The sequence below is a fragment of the Berkeleyomyces rouxiae genome (assembly GCF_048999995.1).
Source record: "Berkeleyomyces rouxiae strain 22BRR77 chromosome Unknown BrBRR77_ptg000001l, whole genome shotgun sequence".
Lineage (NCBI taxonomy): Eukaryota > Fungi > Ascomycota > Sordariomycetes > Microascales > Ceratocystidaceae > Berkeleyomyces > Berkeleyomyces rouxiae.
In genome coordinates this window covers 1,653,585-1,670,691 of record NW_027396491.1, presented here as the reverse complement: position 1 = coordinate 1,670,691, position 17,107 = coordinate 1,653,585, and the positions used below count along the sequence as shown (strand labels likewise).

General features: G+C 54.0%; 7 protein-coding genes across 7 annotated transcripts; 4 read left to right on the top strand and 3 right to left on the bottom strand.

Annotated features, from left to right (window-relative positions):
- Positions 1-112: 112 nt before the first annotated feature.
- On the bottom strand, positions 113-1,057 carry BROUX77_000495 (uncharacterized protein; the record flags this gene model as incomplete). Its single annotated transcript, XM_073749766.1, has 3 exons — positions 113-712; positions 776-861; positions 922-1,057. 3 exons carry the CDS (start codon positions 1,055-1,057, stop codon positions 113-115), a joined length of 822 nt encoding a protein of 273 aa, XP_073608732.1.
- Positions 1,058-1,685: 628 nt separating this feature from the next.
- On the top strand, positions 1,686-2,723 carry BROUX77_000494 (uncharacterized protein; the record flags this gene model as incomplete). The annotated part of the gene is made up of 3 exons (XM_073749755.1): positions 1,686-1,887; positions 2,007-2,439; positions 2,516-2,723. The coding sequence occupies 3 exons, from the start codon at positions 1,686-1,688 to the stop codon at positions 2,721-2,723; spliced, it is 843 nt and encodes a 280-aa protein (XP_073608731.1).
- Positions 2,724-2,931: 208 nt separating this feature from the next.
- BROUX77_000493 (uncharacterized protein) lies at positions 2,932-4,120 on the top strand (the record flags this gene model as incomplete). The annotated part of the gene is made up of 3 exons (XM_073749744.1): positions 2,932-2,953; positions 3,535-3,584; positions 3,662-4,120. The coding sequence occupies 3 exons, from the start codon at positions 2,932-2,934 to the stop codon at positions 4,118-4,120; spliced, it is 531 nt and encodes a 176-aa protein (XP_073608730.1).
- Positions 4,121-4,484: 364 nt separating this feature from the next.
- On the bottom strand, positions 4,485-6,029 carry BROUX77_000492 (uncharacterized protein; the record flags this gene model as incomplete). The annotated part of the gene is made up of 2 exons (XM_073749733.1): positions 4,485-5,624; positions 5,691-6,029. 2 exons carry the CDS (start codon positions 6,027-6,029, stop codon positions 4,485-4,487), a joined length of 1,479 nt encoding a protein of 492 aa, XP_073608729.1.
- A 1,202-nt stretch (positions 6,030-7,231) lies between these two features.
- BROUX77_000491 (uncharacterized protein) lies at positions 7,232-9,528 on the bottom strand (the record flags this gene model as incomplete). The annotated part of the gene is made up of 2 exons (XM_073749722.1): positions 7,232-9,336; positions 9,462-9,528. The coding sequence occupies 2 exons, from the start codon at positions 9,526-9,528 to the stop codon at positions 7,232-7,234; spliced, it is 2,172 nt and encodes a 723-aa protein (XP_073608728.1).
- A 2,270-nt stretch (positions 9,529-11,798) lies between these two features.
- BROUX77_000490 (uncharacterized protein) lies at positions 11,799-14,222 on the top strand (the record flags this gene model as incomplete). The annotated part of the gene is made up of 2 exons (XM_073749711.1): positions 11,799-12,872; positions 13,170-14,222. 2 exons carry the CDS (start codon positions 11,799-11,801, stop codon positions 14,220-14,222), a joined length of 2,127 nt encoding a protein of 708 aa, XP_073608727.1.
- A 672-nt stretch (positions 14,223-14,894) lies between these two features.
- BROUX77_000489 (uncharacterized protein) lies at positions 14,895-16,586 on the top strand (the record flags this gene model as incomplete). The annotated part of the gene is made up of 1 exon (XM_073749699.1): positions 14,895-16,586. One exon carries the CDS (start codon positions 14,895-14,897, stop codon positions 16,584-16,586), a length of 1,692 nt encoding a protein of 563 aa, XP_073608726.1.
- Positions 16,587-17,107: the final 521 nt, after the last annotated feature.

Below are 17,107 nucleotides of genomic sequence, written 5' to 3'. Positions count from 1 at the left end.
ACTATGCGTGCAAGTCATGAATCTCTGAGATTCATGGTGCGCCTCATTGACTTTTGATACGCTTATGTTTCTACTGTATTTCATCTTATAACAGTGCGGTTGCTGGATCCTCTTAGTTGTTGCTCCCAGACGTGCACGGCGTGTTACTAGCTATAGTGCTCTTGAGAGCGATGGTGAATAGGACTCCGTTATCAGTCTCGACATGGACGCTTGTTGTTTCTGGCAGGACATGGTTGCTGGTGCTCATAGCCCCAGGGAACGACGTCTCCCAGTCTGTCACATCCCACTCCAGCCCCTTGGTTGTGATGTGCGCCACGCCGTTCATTGGCAGGATGCCCACCCACTTGGCAAACACCTCGGCGTCCCCGTCCCGCACGCAGATCTCATGTTTACCGGCCGGCAGCAGAAAGGTCAAGCTCTCGTCGCTCAGCAGGAATATCCGCGAAAGGGGGTTGTGAAACATGTACAGATGGTGCAGCTGTGCGACGCCCTGGTCGACACGCCCGCCACAGCCACCAACGGCAATCACGTCCGGCAGCGCGTTCATGTCCACGTCGCGGATGAACCTGATGGCCTTTCCAAAGTCGGTGGAGTTCGATCCCTGGTCGGGCTGTCTAACGACCTGCGCCGGACGCGGTGTCTGTATAGTAAAGTACTGCAGGGCTTGGTCGCTGATAGAGTCCATGTCGCCAACTATAAAGTTAAGGGCGTCCTGTTATTGGGAGGGCCATGTGAGCGCTTTTGCTACAGCAGAGGGGTTCTGGCCCGAGCTTACATATGGAGACACGCCGTCCTTTCTGACTTGCTGGGCAAGTTGAAACAGCCTCGTACCGCCGCCATCGGCTGCAACGCGAGGGGAGCCTGTGACGTGACGTAAGCAAGACGATTCAGTACCTGGGGCAAAGGGGGGCCTTTACTCACAGGATGTGAAGATATTCTGAAATAGCGCACTATGGGCGATGGGCTGGTTCAATATGACAATAGCTGGCTTCCGGCCGTCGGCTGAAGGGGCCTTGAGTATCCCGATGATGTCCCAGTGTGTTACGTCGGCCGACATGGTGTTGAGCGAGGCGTATGACGTCAATGTTGAAGAAGAGGCGGAAGACGGGTCGGCGAGATGGTGTTTCCGTCAAGAAACTTGGAGGAAATGCAAACAACACAAAAGCGAGTGTTTCGGTCTCCCAACAAAGCTTTAAACGATCTCCTCGTGGTATCACGGCCCATCGCTAGGCAGCCATGGTTGTTCGGGCCGTCGAGCACAGTGCGGAGGCTTTCAATCTGCCTGTGTAACGCGAGATGTCAGCCGCCACTGCCCCCCCTGCAGCAGCCGGCTAAACTCCGGTAGGTCTCTATAGGCAGAACGGCAAGCCTGTCTTGCGCTCTGTGATTGGCCAATGGCTCCATTTTTTTTTCCCGATGTGAATTTATCAGCAGCCATGAAGCTTGACAAGCATCACAAGCAACATCGGCCAGTTTTTTTTCTCGACGCCTGGTGAGGAATCGATCGCACATCCGCCAGCAAGTCTGTGTTTTGTAGCAGGCGTTTCTTTGTTTTCATTGCCAATATTTAATTGTGTTTACAGCGCTGTGTTGTTCTGCTGCCTCCACATCTCGCAGTCTCTCTGGGCTTCCCTGCATTTCGACGGCTTCATCGTTCCTGACCGACCTCACAAAACATAGACGCCATGTTCCGCTCATCACTACGCCACGTGCGCCCGTCTGTCGGCGTTGCCTCCCGCTCGCTTGTTGCCGGTAGCCGGCGTACGCTTGCGACCGGCAGCAATGCGCCCAAGGGCACGTGGAGGGGCAGTGCCCTGCGCTGGGGTCTTGCCGGCGTTGCGGTGTACGTCTACAACACCAGCCCTATCTTCCAAGACGTTGCCATGCGTGAGTTGCAGTCCCTGACCTCAGGCAGGCCTTCTTGAGCACCGCCCATAGCATGACTCGTGCCAAAGCCGTCCACAGATACACCAGCATATTGACACAATCCCCCTCGCATTTGATAGCGCAAACCGTCCCTAGCCCTCCGCAATTTTCCGAGAACGATTCCCTGACCATCGATGCCGTTGTGTCTGCCCGCCGCGCCCAGATCAAGGAGGAACAAGCTGCCAAGGCTGCTGCCAAGGCCAAGGCCGACGCTGAAGCCAAGGAGAAGGCTGCCGCTGCCGCCACCAAAACGACCGAGAAGCCTGCCACTGAGGACTCCGACGCGCCGTCTCGAGACGCCTCTGCGCCCGAGCCCGGCTCTCCCGCTGCCCTGGAGGCCGAGGCAGGACAACAGGGCGCCTTCAACCCCGAGACTGGCGAGATCAACTGGGACTGCCCGTGTCTCGGCGGCATGGCCGATGGGCCCTGCGGCGAGGAGTTCAAGTTGGCTTTCAGTTGCTTCGTGTACTCAGAGGAGGAGCCCAAGGGCATGGACTGCATCGAAAAGTTCCAGTACGTTGATTTTGCAGTGGAACAGGACCGCTCGGCAACCAGGACTTGATTACTAACTGACGCTTTTGCTGTGTAGGGGAATGCAGACCTGCTTCCGCGCCCACCCCGATATCTACGGGGCTGAACTTGACGATGATGAGCCTCAGGCTGAGTTTCCCGATGCGCCCTCTCCTGAGGGTGCCGTTGCCGCTGCTGCTTCTCTGGCCCCCGAGGAGGCGAAAAAGGAAGAGGTCAAGCCCGAAGCCAGTTCAGCAGCCCCCCAAGCCAAGAGCGAGACTGCTTGAGTTCAACCCACCAAGCATTCACGGCGTGTAAGTTAACGAGGAGCCTTAGACCATGGGAGGGGGGAAGTGCCGTCTGGCTAGAATGCCTGCTCTGCTCGCGGCAGCATGTTGTGGCTTCTAGCACTTGTTGCAAAGCCCCGGCAGAGGTGTAAAATGTAAAACCAACTGTACATTTCTTTAGCTTCAGCTGTTTTATTATTATTCTACGATGAACCAGTTTCCAATCATCCGTAAGACGGCGCTGAAATAATAGGACTCACCATAGAGTTCTCACACTGTATGTATGACGTCAGTGTCAACCGCAATCTAGGTCACCAGAACAGCTGGCAGTAGAAGGCGGACCACGAAAGAAGAGCAAAACAGGGCTACATCTGCATATTTCAGGCACCAAAGCCCAGAGACATCAGATACACTTGGCCCGCCTGACGCAAGCCTGGAGCTTTCCCCCACTCCTATTTCTAGGGCGTCTTATAGTCATTCAGCCGCTTTTTGGGAGGCGAAAAACACATGCAGCAAGCTCCCCGGAAACGGCCAGCCGCCCTCCCCGCGGCGGCATTCTTGAGGGAGCCCGTGGTACTAAACGCCACCATAAGACAGCTTCTGCCCACAACCATTGTGCCCTAACTTCTCTCTTCTCCAAGCATCATTATACGAGGCCACGCCAAAAGATCTTGCTACTTAATACCCCCACGAGAACATCGTGAGCGACCGTTTAACTCTTAGTCCTCTATCCCATCCTACCGCCACCACAAGTACGTTGCCCACGCCGCATGCCCTCTGCCCGCGCGACCGCCACTAACCAGCCACACAGTGTCTTATGCTGATATCGCCGCCAAGGGCCCCAAGCAGTCTCCCGAAGAGGTATCTTGCACCTTCTCGTCCACCAACAGAATCTCCCCGTGCCCATCCACTAACCATTCCTCCGTCCCGCCCGCCAGGCCGTCCCCGCCCCCCTCCCCTCCGTGATCCCCACATCTGGCGACACCCACAACCTGATCGACGTCGACTCGCCGGCCGTGCGCACCGTGCCCAACGACTTCCTCGAGCGCGACGTGCAGACCTCGACACAAGCCGCGCGGCTCGCGCGCGAAGCTGAAGCCCAAGAGGCAGCAGCGGCAGGGTCAGCGTCAGCTGCCGCAAAGAAGAACAAGGCCCCTGCTGCTGCGACTGCGCGAGACCACGCACGCTCCGGCGGCGATGGACCCAGCTACGGCTCGGTGATCCTCGGCTCGGGCGGCCTGGTCCTGGCCAACGTCGTGCTGGTCCTCAGTGTCAGCGCCGCGGCGCAATATTTCGGCGTGCAGAGTGCACGTTGGGCGCCGACGTGGAAGAATGCCGGCTTGGGCGTCGGCGTGGCTGCGGTGTTGGCTGTGGGCGAGTCAATGCTGGCGCAGTAAGTTGCACCGCGGAAGCTGTTCTTGCTCGCAGGAGACAATGGAACAATGGCTAATGTGTTAATGGAGAAGCTTCGGCCTCTTTAATTAGCTGCACGGATGCGCTTGGAGCTTCGACATCCACACAAGGCGGATTGGGCACGCTGTGGGTTCACATTTGTAACGTCACAAGCCTTTATACGCGAGTTGTTTCTTTGAAAGGGGCCAGAGTAATTAACAAAACTGCCAAATCCAAGTTCATTTGCTCATCATCGTCGTGATCCGTCCGTCCTGTGTTTCCGTCCCAGACTACGTTGCATCCTGTTCCCTGTAGCTTAAACTCTCTATGTACACAAATGTTTTCATGAGGCCCCAATTCCCCCACTCTCTATGTTCTGCGAAACGCCGAAGCGGGCGGTGCCCGCATGCGTTTAACCCAGTGAAAGCGCAGCTCAGAAGACATTTTGCAGAACATCATTGCCGTTGTCTCAACAGACAGCATCTTCTCGGCAATCATCAATTGCAAATCGTTGTCCTCGTGGCTAAACTCGGAAAAGAAGATATCCATAGCCTGCTCTGTCCACCGCGAAACGGGCGGTGGCTGCTGGCTCTTGCTTGCGTCAATAATCTTGACCAGCATTTCCTCAATGGCTGCCATAGACGCCAGGCCGCCGGCGCCAGACGCAGAGCCTGCCGAGGATGCTATGGGCATCGAGGCGGGAGGGCTCGGAGAAGTGGTAGCGACGGTCGATGGGGGCGTGGCCATCGACCGCGGGTGATTGTGGTTACGGTGATGGTGGTGATGGGGATGGGGGTGGGGGTGAGGGTGGGCACGCGCGTGGGCATAGTGGCTATTCGAGTGTGGTGGTTCTGGAGCCAAGACCGGAGACGGGCCCGCCATAGCCGACGAAGACTCCTGTAAAACTGACGACTGTGACTGTGGGTTGAAGTGACCCCAGCTGTCAGTCCGCTGGCGCCGCGGCGGGCTTCCTGCCACGTCAGCCGACAGTGACCGCTTGCGCGCGTTCTCTGCCGTCTGGTTGGGATCGTGCGGCGGGGTAAGTGCCGGGGCCAGCGGTCTCACGGAAGAATGCTTCTGTGTGGAAACAGTCGTGGACGCAGCCATGGTAGGGCTACGTGGCGACCGTGTCCACTGGGGCGAGTGTGAGCGGGACGCCATGTGATGGGGATGGGTGGCCATGTGTGGCTGGGAATGAGAAACAGGCTGCGACTGGCCGTGTGCCTGGTAACGGCCATCGACCGGGTGTTGCTGCTGCTGTGGCGGAGGTGAAGATGTAGTTTGCTGGGGCTGTTCCTGGTTCCGTTGGTGTGATTGTTGCTGTGGCGCTTGCTGTTCTGACGCTAGATCAACTACCGAGGTTCCCGGCACATCGCCCTCAGAGCTATCGCAAAGGCGGCGGCGACGCTGGCGAGGCATGCCGTGAGGTAGCAGGTCTTCAAAGATGAGCTCAAAGTACTTTTCATGTTCAAAAGAACGGCCGCGAAGGGGCTTGGCCGAGGGATCATTCTACAGGGCTGTTAGTACTGATCCGACCACAACTGCGGCACGGAGGATTTCTGTTTCTGGGCCTACCTGAAGATGCTCCTCCCAGGCCTCATCGCTGGCAGCGACAGTGGCGTTGGTCTCGTTGTACTGAAAGGCCGGGTTGTCACGCAGGCCGCGCCATGCCTTGAAGCGCTTGCGGGCATTGTCGGCCTTGTTCTTGAGGTGGTTCTTCTCCAGCTGCACGCCGTGCGTGGCACGCAGATCGTGGGCGGCCTGGGCCCAGGCCTCCGACTTTAGAGCGCCGGTAGTATTATCGCGCAGGCCCTTTCGGACGCTATCCCGCAGCGACCGGAAAAACGTCTCTTCATAGGCGGGCGTCCAGCTGACGCGCGGCGCGCGCTGGAACGAGGGGCCCAGCACGGACATGGTGGATTGGTGGTAGTGGTGGTGTGGTGGCACAGAGCTCACGATCACGATGGGAGGGCCGGAAAAAATCACCAACACCAGCAAGGACAAGCATGCGCGGCGGCCCAAGAGACGCAAAACAGGGCACTGGCAGCCGGTGCAGGCGGCGCAAGAAAAAGAAGAGCGCGGGCTGTAGACTCGGTATCGACCCCAAACGCAGGCTCTGGGCGGGCGACAAGGGTGAGACGCTGCTGCAATTTGGTGTGGAGCTGGGTGTTAGCGGGTGGTGGAAAAAAAAAAAATTAAAAATAAAAAGGAGCAGAAATGCAGCGGACCAAGCAACGCTCAACGCAGGGAAAACGCAGGGTTAAAAGCAAATCGCAGGCTGTCGTCACAAACTCCCGTGCTTGCGAATCGTGGGGCCCTGGCGCTGAAATCACCCATCCGGGTTCTTGTTCTTGGGCTCTGCCTTTGGCTGTTTTGCTTTCAGAAGCCCCAGTCAGCGCGTCACGTGACTGACTCGCCGCACCGATCGGTCTAGGCCTTTCCGTTTTGCCTGCTGCCGAAGCGTTTTATCAGCTTCAAAGAGTGTCGAAGAATGCGCCTCGAAACAAGAAAGAAAAAGGCCAACAGTGGGAAAAGGCAAAAGACCAAACGGAACTGCAAACTTGGCTTGTGAAGATGTTTTTTTTCTTCGTTTCGTTTTTCCCCATTCTCAACCTTTGCTGCGCAACTTTGAGTTCTTTATGGTTCTCGCTGCCCAGCTACCCTGATGGCCACCGAGGCCGACATGTCGTGGAAACACCCGTTTGGCCAACTTGTCGTCCAATAGCCGCAGTTTATTACGCTTTTGTCTGGACGCTGTTATAGCCCATCTGCCCATCAGGGTATCTATCGACTGCTTCCAAAGCACGAGTACTGCGTTCTTACGCGGCAACCCTGATAGCAAGCTTTGGTCAGCGGGCGCCGGCAGAGACGCCTTAACCCTTGTGAGGCCGGGATGCCTTACCCTGTCTTTTCCGTGGTCACGTGTGTTTCTCTGACTGTGTAACTTAAATGTTGCCAACGACTTCCATCAAAAGCCCCATTGCAACTCAACACTACACAGGCCTCTCCCTATATGCTTAATACTAAACAACAGTGATGTCTAACATTATTATTCTATTTAAAGCTCCTTATTTTTACGCCAGTACGCCCCCCTTACCATTTGATTTCCTCCTGTATTATTGGATCTTCAACATCACTCCGTCCATAATCTTGGGAATTGAGTATTGGACGAGATAACCCCACTCCGCCGAGGACTTAAACTCCCTTGTGTTCATTATAATCGCTAGATCAATACCATCTAGGCGGCTCTGGTCAAACGATCGGGCACCATTGAGCACGCCATCGCGGCGTCCAATCTCACGTCCGCCGGTATTCCAGATAGAATGACTGCCTATGAATCTGGCTATAGTGCTAGCAGAAGCGCTCAGACCGGCAGTTCCCAGGCCTTCTTCTTTAATAAAGCCATCTCCGCCAAAAGCACCCGAAACGACGACCTCTTTGTTTACGATGCGTGCGTCTAGGCCAACATGGATGGTATCGGGGATAAAGTTATCATGAATGTGCGATTCGGAACCTGTGGCATAAGGTCGAACATCCTCTCCGTCCAGAACATAAGTCTTTAAAAAGTCGTAGTACTCCATCTTAGTTATGTTGGTCACCAGGTAGCTGAGGAGCATATGCCCGTAGTTCCCATAGACCTTCTTGGTGCCCGGGGTAAAGTCCAGCGGGCGACCAATCATGTATTCGATCATGTCATAGAGCGTGGCCGCATGGTCTAGCTCGCGCGCAATGGCAACCTCGCGAAACTCTTTCAAGGGATCTATTGAAACGGAGCGGTCAAAGCTGCCTATGTGATCCAGAAGATGCTTCACAGTGATGTCCCGCGAGCGCCCATCGGCAAAGGCCGTGTATCCAAGTTTCTCGTAGACCCTTGTGCCCATTTCAACAAGTCCTTGCTGTATCAACTTATCAATGGCGGCATTCAGGAACATTTTGGACAAGCTTGCGATCATAAAGGGATCATTGACAGTAACAGTGGGATAGTCATCCTCTCCTAGGGTGTAGGCTCGCTCGATAATGGTTTTGCCCGTGATGGCAGCCGAAAACTGCGCTTGGCGAACACGATTAGCCACCATAAAGTCTTTTATAACTTTATCCACTGAGGCCGTAATACCCTCATTGTTCTGAAAGCCCATCGTTTCACTAACAACAGTCCAATGAATGGGCTTGGGAGTTGCAAGCTCGGCAAATACAGCATTGTATACAATTTCATTCTCGGATATGCCACCGCCTTGAATATCAATCGGAATCAAGCCTTCGGCTTTTATATCGGCTATCATATGTTCGAGCTCGAGCATGTTGAGGTTGTAGAAAGCCTTCCACTTGCCCAAGTGGGTGTTTTGGAAGATTGCGATGAACTCTTGGTTTTCTGTCAAATATTGTCTTGTCGGATGCCAGAACCGCTTTGAAGTCTGTTCCTGCAAAATTCCCGAGTACTCGGAGACGGTGTAACGGTTGTCAGACGTTGTTAAAAAGGTAGTCTGGTGTGTCTTGATGTGGTTTTCGTGGACCAAGATACAAAACTTTCTTCCCGTGGGAGTTCCATAGGTTGCAATGTCAACAACATAGTGGTCGTAACCTTTGACGATGTCATTGATATCTTTGATGTTCTCAACGTCACACAGTTGGTCCCATCGTTGGCCCTCAATTTCCTCCATGACCCCAGAAAACAAGGCGGTTTCAGTATTAGCACCCGTCACAGTGACAAAGATGGACATGTACCCTAGACTCTTTCCGCGCTCCAGCCACGCGGAATAGGTGTCATAGTCGACACCTTGAATGTACTCAATGCTTCCATGCGGCTCTCTCGCCCAGACTGAGCTGAAGCGAATGGGGTTCCCGTAAGAACTGAGCGAAATGGGTTTGTAGTCATGGTGGATGAGACATGAAGCCTGCAAGATATGGTCAAAACTGCCAAGTTCAACGAACGTTTGAACATCCCCTTTCTCAAATTCGGCCTGGAGGTCGTCGTCTAGACACCAAGAGTTGAAGCTGCCAACAGACTTGAAACGGTTCTGGCTTTTGCCTTGGCTTGCGGCTAGATGTGAGATTTCATTATCGTTGTCGTCTTCTGTGTCAATGATTTGACTACGCAAATTCAACGCTAGGTTTAAGCGCCTGAAGAGACCCGGCGAGCCGTCAATATCAATTTCATCACCCTCTCCGGCAGCGACGAGAGGCCGGGCAGTAGTGACAGCCAAAAAGGCAGAAAGAGAGAGACCTATGGCCAAGGCGAGGCTGTAGGGGCGTATGGCGAGGGGGAAGAGAAATGAGAGCTAAATGAAGAGGAAGTAGGCGAGTAGAGCTAAGCGGGAGGAGGCTTCGTCCTTGTGACCAAAGCCTAACGTTCGAACTTGGAAGACCTATACAGCCATGAAGACGTAAAGGGGAGAAGGGCCATGACAAGATTCATGTGTAGGCTTTGTGTGGGACAGCACTCACGAACTTTGGTGCTCTTATATACCACCAGGCATATGCTCGCATTATCGGCGGCTAGATTTACTGGCCTGAGGTAAAACTGATGTTAGCTTAGAATAGAGTTCAAGCACTCGCAAACGCCGTTGGATTAGAGCCTGAACGCTAGGGCATGATCAAAATCGGCGACGTAAAAGGGGAAGAAAGGGAATGGCGTTGGTCTGTGGGCAGCTAGACCGAGTTTTTGCTTGAGCAACTAGCAGCCTTCTCGTCGAATAAAAATATCTTGGGGGAGTTTGTCCTACTCGGCTTCACGACGGCTTTTACGGAGCATGATCAAGATTTACGTTTAAAGCATGGCTCTTAGCCGATGTTCTAGGAAATTAGTTTGTTTCTTAACTCCATGGGTTAATTAGCTTGGAATAAACGAAAGGCCAAGCAAGTGGCCATGGCTGCAGACATTTGTCAGGGTTAGGGTCTATAATATCACATGACAGTCTAGACCCGGATAAGCCTGTCACGCAGTCACGTGAGCACGCGACGAAGCCCAGGGCCCACAGTGACGATTGGCCAGGGATGCATGTCTCGAGAAGGGTTTTATTTTAAAGTGTGTGCATGATTGAAGGGCAGCTTGCCCTCGCAGACGCTCTCCCTTGCGTTTTGGCCTGAACCTGCCACGCTTGCGGGCGGACTGACTTTGACTGACTGAAGCCAGAAACCGGAACGCCCATGGGACACGTTGAGAGCGGGCGGCTCTTGGCTTCCGCTTTCGTTGGACGCTTGCGGGGGAGCTGAAAAAAAAAGATTTTGCGTGGTGGCCGCAATTGAGGGGGCAGAGAGCGTCCAAATCCTCGCTCATCCTGCTGGCTGCACAAGCAGAGCCGCCGTCTTGCCGCCGTATAACCAACTAGTAGAAATTTAATGTTTTCTTTTTCTTGTGTGTCGAGGCAAAGGTCTAGGGGCGCTGCAGTCGGACCGCATGGTAGCGGCATGTTGTGCATGAAAACGAGCACCAGAACAAAGAACGAGACCCCGGAAATTGAACGGCCCCGATGCACGCTGACAAAATGCGACAGCGACTCCATGCACAACTTTCCACGGTTGATAGTGAGAGACTTGGAGACATGGCCAAATATACCGTACTCGGTACTACTTGCACGTCATCCGAAGCCCGTCGAGTCAAAGTCGAATCTCGCACTCAATTGCATCAGTCCCGTCGCTAAAAGTAAAAATGGTAGCTGCCATCGCCGTGAAATAACTGCCAAATACGGCGAGGATTTTGATGCTTTTTTTTCTCTTTTTTTTTTCTTTTTTTTTCTTCTCATTTTTTCCGATCCGGTTTCCCCTCACCGTCCGTCGCAATTCAACATCCCTCTTTTATCTTGTTAATTGACGTCTTCATTGTCTACTACATATACGAGTCCGTTGCTCTATCTCATCTATTGCTATCATCTTTCATTTCTATGGACCATCTCCTCCTCTTCCCACCGTCTTCGACCTCGGCTTTCTCAGTAGCTTCTCCGTCCCCCATCTCCCATCCCCCATTATCAGCTCGAGGCCAGCCCGCCTGAACCTCCCATCCGATCCCTATCTTTATTGTTCAACTATAGTTACCCGTTGCTCCAACTGCTCTAAACGCCAGGATCTTGTCCTATCAGTTTGCGTCAAGCAAAGACGTCCGCGCACCATCGTGTTGTCCACGCCTACTACTTCTTCTTCCATGCTGGGCGGCTACAGGCACTTGGCCCATTGATTATTAAATCCCGCGCATCTTGCCGACTTCTTGTCTTGAAAATCAAAACCGCCCGTCGACCTGGTCCCCCCCTCCCCCCAGTGCCCATCTGCCGCCGCGGCACCAGGAATACACACCAAATACTGCATACAGGGTCTACCCTGACCCTTAGTGGCGTAGTGGATCTCGTCCGGGTCACAGGGCCCCATCCTACCCCACCACCCACCACCCACCCACACCCACGGCCTGGGCTTCTCAACACGCCACAAACCCTAGAGAGTAGCCATTTCGTCTGCCTGCAGTGCGGTGACGCGATCCGACATTCTCTCTTCACCACCTGTGCAGTTCTTGCTGCTGTGCCCAGTATTTCCGTGCACGCGACGAGTCTTGCCTTGAGTGCATGTTGTAGCCCAACCACTAGCACACTTTAACTAGACGTCTGGAGCTTTCTCTGCACGCCTGCTGCCAGGGACTGTTCTCGTAAATAAAGACTAAGTTGGACGAAACCCACCCGGCAGTGTTAAACATCTTCCACGATGCCTGCCAGTAACATCACCGCCATTGCCGCAGCCGCAATGGCAGTCTCTGCGCCATTTGATTCGTCTCCTCTTCTGCCACGCCCACAACCTTCGACCTCTGCACTGAGAAGTCAGATTCCTCATCCACTTCCGCAGTCGCATCCCCACTCGCCCTCCCGTCCGCTTCCAAATTTGAGTCCAACCTTGAACAGACCCTCGTCTTCAGACCCTCAGTCGTCTTCGCGTATCCCCTCTCTACGACCCGGAGTAGCTCCAATCTCTTCCCTTTTGCTTACACCTACGTCCACCGTCTCCTCGTCCTTTACTCTGGCGCCTCTAAGAGATCTCACGCCCACTACTACTCCTGCTGCGCCTGCCACCACCCAGACTATTCCCTCCACGACCACCACCACCGCAGCCATTGCTCGTGCGCCTACCCACAAATACCCTGCCAGTCCTAGTCCTGGTCCTCCCACTCCTACTCCCACTTCCACTAAACCTGGTCCCGCCTTGCCGTCGCCATACAAGTCGCGTCGTCTCTCGCCCACAGCATCGCATTCCAAGTTTGCGACCAATGATCGCGTGCTTGAAAATACGACTCAGGCGCCGTCATCTTCTCCCCAGCTCACCGCTGACTTTACCGCCTCCCACAAGTACCCACTCGTCGACACCACGCACTTTCGCGCCATAAATCGCGTCGATTCTGCTGCTCCCATGCACGCTTCATCGCTCACACAGCTTGCCCATGCGGCATCGCCAACCTCCCCTGCTCGTACCCCTCAATCACATTCGCGTTCTCACTCATACTCGCAATCCACCGGCTACACGGCTCCGTCTGACGACATTGAAGGCCCCCAGTCGCAGTTACTTCAACTTTCACATTTTGCTGCTCTCCAACATAAAATGGCCGAGACGACTGTTGTCACTCCGACTGCCACCGCTGCGCCGTCAGATCCCATCATCTCCGCGTCGCGTAAAAGAGCGGCCGATGGCAGCGTAAAACACGACATATCCTCAGCAAGACGGTTAGGCCACTCGAGGAATACTAGTTCTGTCAGTGTCTCATCTGCTTCCGGGACAAAGATCGGCGAGGTACGTTGTGTTGTCTTTCTTTTTTTTTTCTTGCAAAGTCTTCGCTTCTGTCGTTTTTGACATTCTCCATATTCCCCTCCTGTGCTCGCTTTTTTTTTCTTCCCTAAATATACCCCCGCGCCATTTTCCCCCTTCCTTTCTTGTTCTTTGGGGATCTACAGAGGCTCGCCTTGCATCCCTAAGACAGAAATGAATTGCCCTGCGCCGGAAAAGAAAAAGAAGCTTTGGGGGAATGCCGGATTTACGTGTCCAAGACGCATACCGTAGTATTGATGCTAACTTTGTTTCCCTATGTAGCTCTCTGCCGAACTCCGGACACGCCTTTCTTATGCAATGATGAAGGTGAACCATGGGTGGCAGTTTCACTCTATTGACGAGGTTGAATCTCTTGCCTCAAAGGCCGTGTCACCAAGCTCTACCAGCTCTACCCACATCAGAAGATCGGGGTCATCAACCAGTCCCGGCTTGTCTTCCACAGATAAGTCTGTGGCCGACCTAATCACACCTGCCTCGCTTGAAACACGCTCGCAACAATCGCCCATCTCTTCAAAAACTTACAGCACCGAAAGTAGTAACACAAATGACAACGGGCTTGCCCCGCCAGCCTCCATCCAGTCCTCCAGGTCAAATGCACAAAAACACACTCGGCACAATTCCCGTCCAGCTTATACACCAACGCTTCTGTCACACTCACGGTCCATGCTTCCGCAAACACCAGGCCCTTCTACCACCTACCGCCGGTTATCTTGTAGCCAACTAGGGAGCGACGGTGCCATGGTGTTCTCCCCACACCAAAATGTGCGGGAGCAAGATGCCATTGAATCTCTTCTATTCATGAGCAGTCCCGGCAACCCGGCTAACCTCAAGAGCACATATGCTGGGCCGCTTACATCTCCCCAGACATCTGGTCTCCGCCAATTCCCACCCTCATCATCCGCTCCTGCGGGAACTACCAGCCAGCAGCGCCGTTCATTGCCTGGCTCACAGCCGCGGAAGACTCTCCCGTCTCACCGGCCAACCGCCGCAAAACGTGTTGACTCTGATGGGAACAGCTATGAAGACAGCGAGCAAAACGTCGACTTATGCTCACCGCCCTTGGGTGGCACACGTGGGGTCCCGCGTCGCAGAGTCGACCTCAAAGGCGCCTATGTGTCTGGGACTGACCATGGTAAGCTACATCTGACGCTCCCGTCGGCTTTGGATGCGCCAATTGGCAATCACATACGGCTGGCGGACGAGGACATTGACCGCATGCTTGAGAGGGTCGCTGCCGAGGAGTCAGAGGACGACGACGATGAGATTCAGATTCCGCGCCGCATCATGACAGCTCCGCACGTCCAGGCTGTATAAGAAGAAATGGCCTTTTGCTTTTCTTCTTTTTTTTTGTTTTCTTTCTGTAGATAGTCGACCGTGTCTTTTAGTGAGCTGGCTAGCCCTTTATTGCCCTGTCTTTTATATTTCCTGCTACGGATTTGATTCAACAAAGTTTTTCGAATGCTGTTGTTCTGGGTTTCTGGGTGTTTGGCTGTGCGGTTCTTCTATTGTTGCATTTCTAGGTGTTTCTTCTTTCCGTTTCTGGTTGGCTCCCTTTTTTTTTTTTGGAATTTCCTATTCATCATCTTTCTGCTGTGCTTGATACCCTTTGGCATTTGTCATGATATGCTCATTTCTTCATCTTTATTGGTCTTGTGTGGTCTGTCGTCTTGCACGTGACGTGCAAACTGCGTGTGAGTGGGCGAGTGATGGAGACATGGGGTTGGCCGACTTATTTCTAACCCGAATATAAATATCACTATGGCTCATCCTGACGGCCCACTTTAACCCTGGCTTCCGTGTCCATGAATCACCGCCTTTCATAGACGAACCTCGCGGCTTCACGAATTGCCCAGTTCTAGAAAGTGTCTCTTTATAACTCACAACGCTAGAGCCCATACGCATCATTTTCTACATTAACCTACAGCTACAAAAGTATACACCGCAGAACTACAGAAATAAAGTCGCCCAACCAGCAACCATTGCGCCATGTCCATCCACCAACTCTCAAGGCTTCTGCCGCTTCCCGAAGACGAGCTGAAGCAGGTATTGTCCTATGCTGAGACTCTTTCAAAAGAAGCTGCGGTCGAGCATTTTCAAAATCTGCTGGGTGATTCTCATGAAGTCCATAGCTTTATATCATCCTTCAACTCGCGGCGGAAGAGCCCCGGCCAGCCGGCTTCAGCTTCAGGCTCTGCATCAAAGTCTCAGTCGCAGTCTTCTCAGTCCAATGCGCCACGAAAGCCTGGCGGGGTAGCAGGTGTACTGGATGTAGAGCCTGTACCCAAGTCAACCAAGAATAAAGGAAACAAGAAGAAGACTGATATTCATACGCCTCGGGCCCGCAAGGTCGACAACACGGGGCCCGCCCCCGGGACTGCGTACAGCAAAAATGGCGAAACCTTCGAGTATATTTCTAGCGCAAAGAAACCGAGTCTTGCAGCTGGAGGGTCAAGTTCCAATGCTACGCCTGCTATCTCAGGGGTTGCCCCGGACGTTCTGTCTTTCATGGAAGCTATCTCGGGCCCGTCTTCAAAGGCTGGATCGTCCAGCAGTACTCGTGCCCCAACACCGGCACCCAAGACTGAAAGGACACAGAAGCAAACTGCCAAGGCTGGCTATCTAATTGGCGACGGGCCGTCGAAAAAGAATAAGCAGACATTGTCCAAGGCAACAACTACTACCAAAGTAAATATCACTGGCGGCCTGCCCATGGTGGGCGCGAGTGCCGCAGTCTCGGACTTGGACGCTGCAATCCGGGCTTTGGAAATATCGACAAACCCTACGCTCAATTCTAGCTCCGAATCCCGCAAATGCAACTGCGTCGCCACCCGACACCCACTGCAGAGTGCGGCACCCAACTGCTTGAAGTGTGGAAAGGTCATCTGCATCAAGGAAGGTCTGGGCCCTTGCTCATACTGCGGGACGCCTCTTCTCAAGCCAACCGAGATCCAGGCGATTCTAAAGGAGCTGACAGCCGAGCGTGGCCGTGAGCGCATGACCGTCGACCGCGAAATCCACAAGCGTGCAGATCTCAATGCGACGCCAGCGTCGTACGCGCAGGCGCAAGGCGGCATCATGTCCGATGCCATGCTGCTTGCGCGTCAGCACAGAGACCGGCTGTTGGGCTTTCAGTCGGAAAATGCCCAGCGTACGCGCGTGGTTGACGAGGCGGCCGACTTTGACATTGGGCTGGCCCAGGGCCACCTAGGTGGCTCCATGTGGTCGAGCCCGATGGAACGGGCACTGGAGCTTAAGCGACAGCAGAAACTGCTGCGGGAGTTGGAGTGGGACGCGAAGCCCGAGTATGAGAAGCGCAGGCAAGTGGTCAGCATCGACCTTGTGGGCGGCAAGGTTGTCAAGAAGATGGCGGCCATTGAGCGGCTGGCAACACCCGAGTCTGACGGCGACGAGGTAGACGATGAGTACGGCGTGTTGGATGCTATTGGCGGCAGTGGCGAGACTACGGCTGGAAAGTTCAGCAACAACCCGCTTCTTGGCCGCCTGATTCGCCCAATATTTACACCCGAGGAGGACAAGGAGAAAGAGACTGCCAGGACGCGCACTAATAAGTGGCGCAGGGTGCAGGACGACCGGGATGATAATGAGGCAGTGATTCTGGACGGTGGTGTCTACGGACATGCGGAGGCCGGCCGAGAGGAGCCGGCCGTATGCGTGTAAATTAAACAGAGAGAGTGTAAGAAAGCATATTTTACTGCGAAACGGTGTCTTGGTCAGCAGCAGGGGCAGCACGCCCGATGGTAGCTACGGACGGAGTATGTTTGTGTAGCTCGTCTTGTGCTAGGTATGTGTGAATGAACCAACAAGCTGTAACTAGATAGTTCCATGTGTGTGTAAGTAGAGTCGGCGTCCGTCGCTGTCTAACCCTTGATTGCCTTCGCCCGCTGAACCCCAATAAGGCGCAAAAAAAGGCGGCGTTGTCATTGGCTGGTCCCACATTTCAAGCTCGGAGCAATAGCAGGCTGTTGCTGTTTCTGTTGGCGCGGAAGAAAGGAAGGACCACACCCGACTTGGCAGCTTCCCTGGGGGAGGAGGGGCTTTCTGTCCTCTATCCCCAGCTGCTCGAAGCTTCCACCTTGTGCATATTTATTGGCATTTAACATATTTTACCTCGATTCCTTCTCGGACGTTCCTCCGCCTTTTCCCTTTTCCCCTTCTTCCCGGTTTCTTCTCTTTTTCTT